Source organism: Hyla sarda, chromosome 2 (genome assembly GCF_029499605.1).
Source record: "Hyla sarda isolate aHylSar1 chromosome 2, aHylSar1.hap1, whole genome shotgun sequence".
In the NCBI taxonomy this organism is placed as follows: Eukaryota; Metazoa; Chordata; class Amphibia; order Anura; family Hylidae; genus Hyla; species Hyla sarda.
Window position 1 is genome coordinate 38,228,044 of NC_079190.1, and position 12,435 is coordinate 38,240,478.

The 12,435-nt window shown below is 48.0% G+C and overlaps 1 protein-coding gene across 4 annotated transcripts in view; it reads left to right on the top strand.

Annotated features, from left to right (window-relative positions):
* The first annotated feature begins 298 nt into the window (after window positions 1-298).
* The window catches only part of YAP1 (Yes1 associated transcriptional regulator), an 83,324-nt gene continuing 71,187 nt past the window's right edge, over window positions 299-12,435 (top strand). Inside the window, exon 1 of one of the 4 annotated variants that reach the window (XM_056561550.1) lies at window positions 299-802. In XM_056561550.1, the coding sequence (XP_056417525.1) occupies window positions 575-802 (228 nt within the window). In that variant the 5' untranslated portion in view covers window positions 299-574. The remainder of the gene's footprint in view (window positions 803-12,435) is intronic. The other 3 variants (XM_056561548.1, XM_056561549.1, XM_056561547.1) reach the window with 3 other exon arrangements.

The following is a 12,435-nucleotide window of genomic DNA, read 5'->3' on the forward strand; positions in this document are numbered from 1 at the left end:
GCCCCCTCACCCCCCCTACACACCAGCCTACCCCACTCCTGCCCCCTCACCCCCCTACACACCATCCTGCCCCACTCCTGCCCCCTCACCCCCCCTACACACCAGCCTACCCCACTCCTGCCCCCTCACCCCCCTACACACCATCCTGCCCCCACTCCAATCCTCTCTCTCTGACACTTCTATGCTCTTTCTCTATATACAGGAGCTGGGAAGGGGGCGTGGTTAATCCCACAGTCCCCGCCCCTCCCGTCCCGGACTCATCCATTTCAGGGCGTGGCCTCGCTGCGGTTGATCACGTGCCCAGGGAAAAAGTTTTTGCGGTCCCAGCGGGATGTGAGGAAAGTTTTCTCGTTGTTGGAGCCGAGCGGGAGCTGTGGCCGCGGACTATCCGGGCGGGATCTACCGGGACTAAAGAGCCCTCCCCCCCTCCACGGACCGACTAGGACGCGGCTGTTCACGCTGACATGCACGGGAGCCGCGTACTGTGATCGCCGCCGCACCGGGAGCCCCCCCTCCCTCCACCCCCCAATTCTTACCCCCTCCCCCCCCCTTTACCCCCAAAATAATTCTAACCATGGATACCGGAGCCCCCCAGCAGAACGCCTCGTCCGCCCCCCAGCCCCCTCCGGTCGGACACCAGATCATTCACGTACGGGGGGACTCGGAGACCGATCTGGAGGCGCTGTTTAATGCGGTGATGAACCCCAAAACCGCAAACGTACCGCAAACCCTGCCCATGAGGATGAGGAAGCTGCCCGACTCCTTCTTCAAGCAACCGGAGCCCAAGTCCCACTCCCGGCAGGTACTAAAGGGCAACCGGGAGGGGGTGTACGGGCCTCTGTGTTATTATGGGGGGGGGGGTCCTCTGTGTTATTATGTGGGGGTCCTCTGTGTTATGATGGGGGGGTCCTCTGTGTTATTATGGGGGGGTCCTCTGTGTTATGGGGGGGGGCTCTGTATTATGATGGGGGGGGCTCTGTATTATGATGGGGGGGGCCTCTGTATTATGATGGGGGGGGGCCTCTGTATTATGATGGGGGGGGGGTCCTCTGTATTATGGGGGGGGGGGTCCTCTGTATTATGGGGGGGGCCCTCTGTATTATGATGGGGGGGGGGGCCTCTGTATTATGATGGGGGGGGCTCTGTATTATGATGGGGGGGGTTGGCCTCTGTATTATGGGGGGGTCCTCTGTATTATGGGGGGGTCCTCTGTATTATGATGGGGGGGGGGTGGGCCTCTGTATTATGGGGGGGTCCTCTGTATTATGATGGGGGGGGGTGGGCCTCTGTATTATGGGGGAGTCCTCTGTATTATGATGGGGGGGGTTGGCCTCTGTATTATGATGGGGGGGGTTGGCCTCTGTATTATGGGGGTGGGCCTCTGTATTATGGGGGGGTCCTCTGTATTATGATGGGGGGGGGGTGGGCCTCTGTATTATGGGGGAGTCCTCTGTATTATGATGGGGGGGGGGTTGGCCTCTGTATTATGATGGGGGGGTTGGCCTCTGTATTATGGGGGTGGGCCTCTGTATTATGGGGGGGTCCTCTGTATTATGATGGGGGGGGGTGGGCCTCTGTATTATGGGGGAGTCCTCTGTATTATGATGGGGGGGGGGGGTCCTCTGCAGTGACCAAGAACTTTACTGGAGGGGGATAGGATTTACTGGGGTGTTAGGAAGTTGCAATAGAATGGGAGGAACCTAAGGGGGCGCTCTAATCTAGTCATAGTAATTGGGGGGGGGGGGGGGCTCTATGTCAGTGTATCCCAACTAGGACACCTCCAGCTGTTGCAAAACTACAACTACCAGCATGCCCGGGCCTTTTAAAGGCGTGCTTTTGTTTTTTTTGGGGGTTCTGTATCAGTGTTTCCTACCAATGTGCCTCCAGCTGTTGCAAAATTGCAACTCCAACTTAAGGGGTTGCTCTAATTTAGGGAAAGTAGTTTTAAGGGGGCTTTACGTCATTGTATCCCAACCAGCGTGCCTCCAGCTGGAGCAAAACTGCATCCTGGGAGTTGTAGTTTTGCAACAGCTGGAGGCCCCCCCCCGGTTGTGATAGACTGCTATAAAGTGGGCAAAAAAAAAAAAGTATCCCCACTACTTCTTTATAAGAGGTATGTTCACACAGAGCTGAAAATCTTTCCTATACAGCACCCATCTCTTATGGAAGGGTTTCCCCAACCAGGGTACCTTCAGCTGTTGCAAAACTACAACTCCCAGCATGCCCGGACAGCCAACGGCTGTCCGGGCATGCTGGGAGTTGTAGTTTTGCAACAGCTGGAGGCACCCTGGTTGGAAAATAACTACACTGTTTTAGGGATTTGTTTATTTTATTAATATAAATTAGGTTGCAGAACTAAAAGTCCCAGCATGCTTCTATCTCGGCATGCTAGGATTTGTAGTTCTTCACCCTTGCTTACGTTGCATTGACGATGTATTTAGCATTCCGCTTCCGGTAAGCGTATTCTTTGTCGCCGCAGCGTTACGTCTTTATTTTCTGTGCAATCTCTGTTTTTCACTCTCTGAGGTCAGTGCAACTTTTTGCTACTTTTTTTTTTTTTTTTTCCAACTTTGTAGCCAAAGGCAGTGGGGGGGGGGGGAGCATTTACATGTAGAGTCCTGTTCACTCCCACATCTTGGAGTCAGGGTGTGGGGGGAGGAGGGGGAGCGCGGTGGGGCTTTTTTTTTTTTTGCGTTGCCGTACACTGTGGGTCCTGTGTAGTAATGGTGATCTGGAAGTCATTTATTAATAGCTTTATATGGTTGTTCTGGAGCTGCCTCTGATCTTTCTCAGCTCTGGCCCTGAAGACTTAACCCCTTGAGTGCCCGATTGTAAGTGGCGGTCTTCTTGGCGACCGTTCATTCCCATCTTTGTACTTTTTTTTTTTAAATGTATTTATTGGAAATTTTTTTGTTTAGTATGTGGCGGCCATGTTGTTTTTTCGTTTCTGACTTTGCAGAGTCTGGGCTATAGATATATATACGCCGAGGTTATTGGGGGCGATCCTAAATTTGGGAGAGCAGGTTCTGCTGGAGGTGGATGTGCCATGCGACGTAATGCATCTAGAGCAGTGTTTCCAACCAGGGTGCCTCCAGCTGTTGAAAAACTACATCTCCCAGCGTGCCCAGACAGCCTTCAGCTGTCTGGGCATGCTGGGAGTTGTAGTTTTGCAACAGCTGGAGGCGACCTGGTTGGGAAAAACTGATCTAGCGTGAAGTTGCTCCTCCCCCCTCCCCAACCTGTGGCTCTCCAGCTGTTGCAAAACTACAACTCCTTTTCCTGACAGCCAAAGAGTAGTGGTCCCCCCCTGTCCCCCAAACTATGGCTCTGATGGCGGTTGTAGTTTTGGAACAGCTGGGGAGACGTAAGTTTGGGAACTCTCTGGACACACTTTGCAACTGTTGTAAAACTACAACTCCCATCAGAGCCATAGCTTGGGGGGGGGGGGGGTGGCTCCTGGGGACTCTTTGGCTGTCGGGAAAAGAAGAGAGTTGTAGTTTTGCAACAGCTGGAGAGCCACAGGGTGGGGGGGGGGGGGGGCAACTTCACTCTAGATCAGTTTTTCCCAACCAAGATACCTCCAGCTGTTGCAAAACTACAACTCCCATCAAAGTGTATCTAGACTTCCCCAACTTATTGCAGCGGTTTCACAACTACATCTCCCATCCTGCACTGACAGCCTGAGTGCGTCTACAGTGAATGTTTCCCAAACTGTAGTTGTGCAACAGCGGCAGAGTTACAAACTCTCATCATGCTCTGACAGCCGAGGTGCTTTAAGAGTGGAGTACCCCATTTCATGGCTCTGCCGCTGTTTGAGAACTACAACTCCCGTCAAGACGCCTCTAGAGCGGAGTTCCCAAACTTGCGGCTCTCCAGCTGTTGCAAAACTACGTCTCTCACCTTGCACTGACAGCCAAAATTCATCTAGAGCGGGTTTCCCCAACCTGCAGCTCTTCTGCTGTTGCAAAACTACAACTCCCATCATGCTCTAAAAGCCAAAGTGCATTTATGGTGGAGTTGCCCAATCCAAGTCTCTGCTGCTGTTGCAAAAACTACAACTTCAATAAACATGCATCTAGAGTGGCGTTCCCTAACCTGCAACTCTCCCGCTGTTATAAAACTACAACTCCCATCAAGGAGCAATCAAAACAGTCTTCTGGCTCTTTATCTGTTGCACAACTACATCTCCCATCATGCACAGACAGCCAAAGTGTGTCTAGAGCGGTGTTCCCCCAATCTACAGTTCTGCTGCAGTTGCAAAACTTCCATGAAAGTGCATCTAGAGCAGAGTTCCCTTTCCAACTGTTTCAAAACTACAACTCCCATCCTGCCCTGACAACTACAGTGCATTAAGAGTGGAGTATCCCAAATCTACTGTCGCTCTGTACCCCAATCTACGAAACGACAACTCCCATAGAAGTGCATCTACAGCGGAGTTTCCCATCCTGCCACACTCTGGCTGTTGCAGAACTACATCTCCCAGCATGCCCTGACAACCAAAGTGTGTGTTCCCCAAACTGCAGCTCTCTAGCTGTTTCGAAACTACAACTCCCATCATGCTTTAAAAGCTATGTGTTTTTAGAGTGGAGTTCCCCAACCTATGGTTCTGCTGCTGTTGCAAAACTAAAACTTCCATTAAAGTGCGTCTAAAGTGGAGTTCCCCAACCTGCAGCTCTCTAGCTGTTGCAAAACTACAACTCCATCATGCCCTGACAGCAAAAACTACGACTCCCATCATGCCCTGACAGCCAAAGTGCATTAAGAATGGGGTACCCCAATCTACGGCTCTACCGCTGTTGCTAAACTACAACCCCCATCATGGTGCATCCAGAGCGGATTTCCCCAACTTACGGCTCTCTAGCTGTTGCACAACTACATCTCCCATCATGCACTGACAGCCAAAACTACATCTTGCAAAACTACAACTCCCAGAGAAGTGCATTTAGGGGAGGGTTCCCCAACGTGCAGCTCCCCAGCTGTTGCCAAACTACAACTTCCAGCATGCCCTGACAGCCTTCGGCTGTCAGGGCATGCTGGGAGTTGTAGTTTGGCAACAGCTGGAGAGCTGCACGTTGGGGGCACTCTACTCTAGAAGAAAAATTTGGAATGCTACTCTCCAAAAAAATAAAAATAAAAATGTTTAGAAAAAAAAAAAGCGTGTGTGTATATGTGTATATGTGTGTGTATGTATATATATATATATATATATATATATATATATATATATATATATTTTAATATTTCTATCTCAAATTATAATAGTTGTCTGCTGGTGTCCTAATACTTGAAAATGATGATTTTAAGATCAGGGTTCCAACTGTGCGGAGTTAACAGTCCTACCCGGTGCCTAAAGGGGCCTCCCGGCTATACAAGAAGGCATCAGTGCTATAAATAGTCTATACTAATTGGGGGGGGGGGGGGGGCAGCTACAGATATTTCATCAGGGCCCAGGAGCAGTTCTAGGAAATGTTCTTAGAAGTGTCTCAATAGAAACCTCCCGGTGGTGAAGAGCGAGGATCCTGTTTTATACAAACCAGACACAGAAGACGTCAGATACCTCCGGATAGGGAATGCAATGGTTAAAGGGGGGGGGGGGAAGCAACAAAAAGGTAGGTATAGGGGAGGGGAATACAAAATAAATAAATAAAATAATGCACAATTGATTATTTAATGCACAGCTGATTTAAAAAAAAATGTATTTATTTTTTGTTATGATATGTGGAAAGTTTTCAGACTGAAAGTGACCTGTGGTGCGGATTAGACAATCTGCATCGTTTCGGTTTATCGATTTGCGACTTCCCCAATAATATCAATGAGGAAGGTAAAACTTGCGCCAAATCACATCAAAATCTGCATGGCTTCAAAGGTCCGCAGTGATCAGTATTGTGTACTCACTCTTAGGCCTTTTTTACTTTTTATTTTTGCCCCTCTTCTTGATTGCTGTAGTGCTCCAGGATTGTGCTGCATTACAGCTTATGAATTGGGGTGTATTGGCCTCTTGGGGGGGGGGGGCGCGGCATGTGTCCCCATGCACTTAAATTATCTGTGATTCAGCACGATCCATGTACCGCTAGCCTCAAATGGGTTCATGTATCTACTCTTTTCTGTTTAGGGCCTTTTTATATTGCGCTATAGACTCTTTGCAGCAGTTTTGCCAAATAGAAATGCAAAATAAAAGTCACGATTATGGCGTTTTTCTGCAAACCGACTTTAGGCCTGACCATCCTTATGGACACCAATTGCCAGCCTGACAACTAGTGTTAGCAGGAACATGATGTCCATAGGGGCGTCACCATGCTGGTCCACCATTGACTGCCGGAGCGAGGACAACAAAATAGTGATGGGGGACAAGTGTATGTTGTACCTGTTTGTACCCGTTTTTCAGGTTATAGAATGCATTCATGGATGTATAACAACCGGTTGTTAAAGTGAAGTACTGCATGAGTAGCACCAACCTCTTGTGTTGAGGGCGTACGGCTGAAGGCCACGGCGTTGGGGTGGTACGGCTGAAGGCCACGGCGTGGGGGTGGTACGGCTGAAGGCCACGGCGTGGGGGTGGTACGGCTGAAGGCCACGGCGTGGGGGTGGTACGGCTGAAGGCCACGGCGTGGGGGTGGTACGGCTGAAGGCCACGGCGTGGGGGTGGTACGGCTGAAGGCCACGGCGTGGGGGTGGTACGGCTGAAGGCCACGGCGTGGGGGTGGTACGGCTGAAGGCCACGGCATCGGGGTGGTACGGCTGAAGGTATGCCAATATACACCGTATAAATATTGACTTTATTGGACACAATATAATCTACTAGGGACTACGTTGGGTCCATTTCCCAAACACATGCAGTTTCTGTGCAGGACTCAAAGCTGTGGATTGCAGCACAGAAACAGTATAGAGCACAAATGGACAGAATATAGTAGTCACCAGTAGACGGCATTCAGTCCATTAGGTCAGGGGGTGCATGGGGAGGAGGCCATAATATGGCTTCACGTGGAAGTTTTACCCTGAACGTGACTTAAACTGAACCCTAGTGATATGGCGCCCATAGACTCCTAGGAGACCGTAGTATACCTGGCACTCAGCATCGGCTACTGTATTGGGCTGAGAGTCCACTTGGCCCCTTTTTTTTTTTTTTTTTTTTTTTGCGCCTATTCTCCCCCCCCCCCCCCCCCCCTGACTTCAGTCACATGATTGAATTGCTTTTAAAGGGATTCTACACCGTGCACAAAGCGGCGGTAATTTCCATTCTTTCAGCGGAATCCATTCGTGTTGTCGTAATATGGAAATTTTCCGTGGGGGTAGAGACATTCTGCTGTGTGAACATAGCCTTCCGCTGACCTATAGGGCCTCTTGTGTGCCACCATACGGGGTCTGTGCCCGCACGTTTGCAGTTTGCATGGGTGCTAAGGATTTGGTATAAGTCGGGGCTGCTGCACTCTGCTCATTTACATTTATTATGAAGAATGATGAAAGTGACCAAATGTCCTTATATTACCGTAACAGATGCAATGAGCCAGGTGTGAAAAATTTCGGCGAGCACACGTTGGCGTGACGCTGTCCCTTTAAAAAATAAAAAGTCACTTGTGGAAACATTGCAGTTTAACCTATTGGCTACGCTACTCTGTAAATATTTAGTCGTGGCTGAGATTGTGTCATTGTATTGGTTACATGGCCTTTACCTGATAAACGGTGTTTGTTACTTTGTATCTTTTCCAAAGGAAGTGGATTTTAAAAGAAGAGAAAAAAAGAAAACAACAAAACAAAAAAAAACAACAAATCCTACGATTGTTTTGCACAAGGCTGGTGGCTGGGCTGCTGTGGTTTTCCCGTTGTTGGCCTCAGGGTGGAACGCAGGAGGGAACACATCCGGAGGGGGGGGGGGGGGGGGGAGGAGGAGGGGGTCGGCCATTTAAAAAGAACATGGAAGTATAGGAATGTTTCCAGGACTAGAAAGGAAGTGCTAGGCTGGAGTCCTGACTTCTCTAGTGTTACCGCCAGACTGGGAAATACATGCGGCAGCAACCAGGGGGGTATAAAAAGTGTTGTGGTTGAGTAGGAGATGTAGCAGAGCTGAGTTTGTTATTAAGGATTTCCTAAGTCGAACCAAATGACTTCACTCTGCTGCATCTGTGTTGTATTGGAGCAGTGTTTTCCAACCAGTGTGCCTTCGGCTGTCCGGGCATGCTGAGGGTTGTAGTTTTGCAACAGCTGGAGGCACACTGGTTGGAAAACACAGGTCTGGGGGAGGGAACGTTCTGCTTCCCTCCCCCCAACTTGATCATCACAACTTTTTTTTTTTTTTTTCTCTTTTCCCTCCTCCACCATGGCCACCCAGGATCAGTGCTACAAAAGCAAAAGCTGTGATTTGTCATCGCACCCAGCGCCGTCCCCACCCCCCCACCCCTTTTCTCATGGATAAGTACAACTTTAACCCCTTAAGGACGCAGCCCATTTTCACCTCTAGGACTGAGCCCTTTTTTTGCAAATCTGACCACTGTCACTTTAAACATTAATAACTCTGGAATACTTTTAGTTATCATTCTGATTCTGAGATTGTTTTTTCGTGACATATTCTACTTTAACATTGTGGTAATTTTTTGTGGTAACTTGCATCCTTTCTGAAAAATCCCCAAATTTGATGAAAAAATCTAAAATTTAGCATTTTTCTAACTTTGAAGCTCTCTGCTTGTAAGGAAAATGGATATTCCAAATATTATTTTTTTGGGATTCACATATACAATATGTCTACTTTATGTTTGCATCATAAAATTGACATGTTTTTTTTACTTTTGGAAGTGTTTTTACTTCAAAGTTCAGCAGCAATTTTCCAATTTTTCACAAAATTTTCAAACTCACAATTTTTCAGTTCAGGTTTGAAGTGGATTTGAAAGGTCTTCATAATAGAAATACCCCATAAATGGCCCCATTATAAAACTGCACCCCCCAAAGTATTCAAAATGACATTCAGTAAGTGTTTTAACCCTTTAGGTGTTTCACAGGAAAAGCAGCAAAGTGAAGGAGAAAATTCAAAATCTTCATTTTTTTTTACACTCGTATGTTCTTGTAGACCCAATTTTTGAATTTTTACAAGGGGTAAAAGGAGAAAATGTATACTTGTATGTGTAGCCCAATTTCTCTCGAGTAAGCACATACCTCATATTTCTATGTAAAGTGTTCGGCGGGCGCAGTAGAGGGCTCAGAAGGGAAAGAGCGACAAGGGGATTTTGGAGAGTACGTTTTTCTGAAATGGTTTTTGGGGGGCATGTTGCATTTAGGAAGCCCCTATAGTGCCAGAACAGCAAAAAAACAAAAAACAAAACACATGGCATACCATTTTGGAAACTAGACCCCTTGAGGAACCTAACAAGGGATAAAGTGAGCCTTAATACCCCACAGGTGTTTCACGACTTTTGCATATGTAAAAAAAAAAATAATAATTTTTTTTCACTAAAATGTGGGTTTTCCCCCAAATTTCACATTTTTTAAAGGGTTAATAGCAGAAAAGACACCCCAAAATGTGTAACCCCATCTCTTCTGAGTATGGAGGTACCCCATAAGTGAACCTGAAGTGCACTACAGGCGAACTACAATGCTCAGAAGAGGAGTCATATTTGGCTTTTTGAGAGCAAATTTTGCTTGGGGGCATGTCGCATTTAGGAAGCCCCTATGGTGCCAGGACAGCAAAATAACCCCCACATGGCATACCATTTTGGAAACTAGACCCCTGATAGATTGTAATGAGGGGTACATTGAGCATTTCCCCCCCCCCCCACTGGTGTCTGACAGATCTTTGGAACAGTGGGCTGTGCAAAATTTTTCATTTTCACGGACCACTGTTCCAAAGATCAGTCAGACACCTGTGGGGTGTAAATTCTCACTGCACCCCTCATTACATTCCGTGAGGGGTGTAGTTTCCAAAATGGGGTCACATGTGGGTGTGTTTTATTTTTTATTTTTTGCGTTTGTCAGAACCGCTGTAACAATCAGCCACCCCTGTGCAAATCACCTCAAATGTACATGGTGCACTCTCCCTTCTGGGCCTTGTTGCCCCCAGAGCACTTTGCGCCCACATATGGGGTATCTCCGTAGTCGGGAGAAATTGCGTTACAAATTTTGTGGGGCGTTTTTCCCTTTTTACCTCTTGTGAAAATGAAAAGTATAGGGCAACACCAGCATGTTAGTGTAAAAATTTTTTTACACTAACATGCTGGTGTAGACCCCAACTGTTCCTTTTCATAAGGGGTAAAAGAAGAAAAAGCCCCCCCCAAAATTTGTTAGGCAATTTCTCCCGAGTACGGCGATACCCCATATGTGACCCTATTCTGTTTCCCTGAAATAAGACAGGGCTCCGAAGTGAGAGCGCCATGTGCATTTGAGGCCTCAATTAGGGACTTGCATAGGGGTGGACATAGGGGTATTCTATGCCAGTGATTCCCAAACAGGGTGCCTCCAGCTGTTGTAAAACTCCCAGCATGCTTGGACAGTCAATTGCTGTCCAGAAATGCTGGGAGTTTTTGTTTTGCAACAGCTGGAGGCTCCATCTTAGAAACACTGCCATACAATACGTTTTCATTTTTATTGGGGAAGGGGGGGGGGGGGGGGTAGGGGGGGCAGTGTACGTGTGTATATGTAGTGTTTTACTCTTTATTTTATGGTAGTGTAGTGTTTTTAGGCTACATTCACACTGACGGCGGATTACACTGCTTCTCCCGCTAGGAGTTTGAGCTGCGGCGGAAAATTTGCCGCAGCTCAAATTTGAAGCGGGGAACTCGCTGTAATCTGCCACCAGTGTGAATGTAGCCTGTACATTCACATGAGAGGGGGGCAAAACTAAAACTCCCAGCATGCACTGACAGACCATGCATGCTGGGAGTTGTAGTTTTGCAACAGCTGGAGGCACACTGGTTGGAAAACCTTGTTAGGTTCTATGACCTAACTCAGTATTTTCCAACCAGTGTGCCTCCAGCTGTTGCAAAACTAAAACTCCCAGCATGTACTAATTGCGGAAAGGCATGCTGGGAGATGTAGTTATGCAACGGCTGGAGGCACGCAAGTACAACTCCCAGCATGCCAAGACAGCCTTATGCTGTTCCTGAATGCTGGGAGTTGTAGTTTTGCAAAATGTAGAGGGGTTCAGGTTGTAAATCACTGTCCAGTGGTCTAAAAAACTGTGGCCCTCCAGATGTTACAAAAGTACAACTCGCAGCATGCCCAGACAGCAAACTGCTGTCTGGGCATGCTGAGAGTTGTAGTTTTGCAACATCTGGAGGGCTACAGTTTGAGACCACTTAGTGATCTACAACCTGAACCCCTCTAAATATTGCAAAACTAAAAGTCCCAGCATTCAGGAACAGCATAAGGCTGTCTTGGCATGCTGGGAGTTGTAGTTTTGCAACATCTGGAGGGCCACGGTTTAGAGACCACTGTAAACTGTGGCCCTCTGGATATTGCTAGGCAACAACTCACCTAGCAGGACCCGGATGTATTGCTGCTGCCGCCGCACGTGGGGGATCGCTGCATGGAGGATTGCGCTCCGGGATCCAGGTAAGGGACTTTCGGCACCGACCTTCCCTGGACAGTTCCCCCGTTTTGCCCGGACACTGATAGGTGGGGGAAGCAAACTTTAACCCCCCCCCCCCCTCCCCCGGTCTGCTATCAGTCGGTCGCTCTGCCGACCAATAGCAGGGATAGGAGGGCACCCCTGCCACCAAACTCCTATCCCTTCAGGGGATCCCTCTTATTTTCCGGGTCACCAGTGACCTGTATGACCCGGAACCGCGCAGATCGCAGGTATGAATTGACCTGCGATTTGCGCCCATCGCGGTCATGGGGGGGGGTCTCAGGACCCCCCTCGGCGATGTGCCGGGATGCCTGCTGTTAGATAACAGCAGTCACCCCGGCCCGATCACCGCTACCGCAAACTGTATTGCAAAAACGTGGTGTGAATGCATCCTAAGAATGTTTGTTTATACTAGCTTTAGAGTATAAAAAATATAGCAAATCAAAAAATGTTGCGGTATCTTGTAATACATTTTTTTTATTGGACTTACAGAATTTTGTAGAGAAGCTTTCGGGCTGCCTCCCTTTTATTAAGTCCAGATATCTTTCTGACACAACACTGTGTTCATAAGAATTAGGTCCCATTAACACGGCAAAAATTCCATCCAGACTTTCCGCAGGTGCTGGGGCCGCTTGGAATTGCGTAGTCTTCTTGTGGAGTCCGGTCCTTCGGCCGCACTGTTTGCACCAATGATAGTGATGTGACAGTACAAGAAAGATATAGTGGAGCTGGAGAGGGTTCAAAGACAGGCAACCAGGGTAATACGGGGAATGGGAGGACTACAGCACCCAGAAAGATTATCAGAATTAGGGTTATTTAGTTTAGAAAAAAGGCTTAGGGGAGACCTAATAACTATGTATAAATATATCAGGGGACAGTACAGA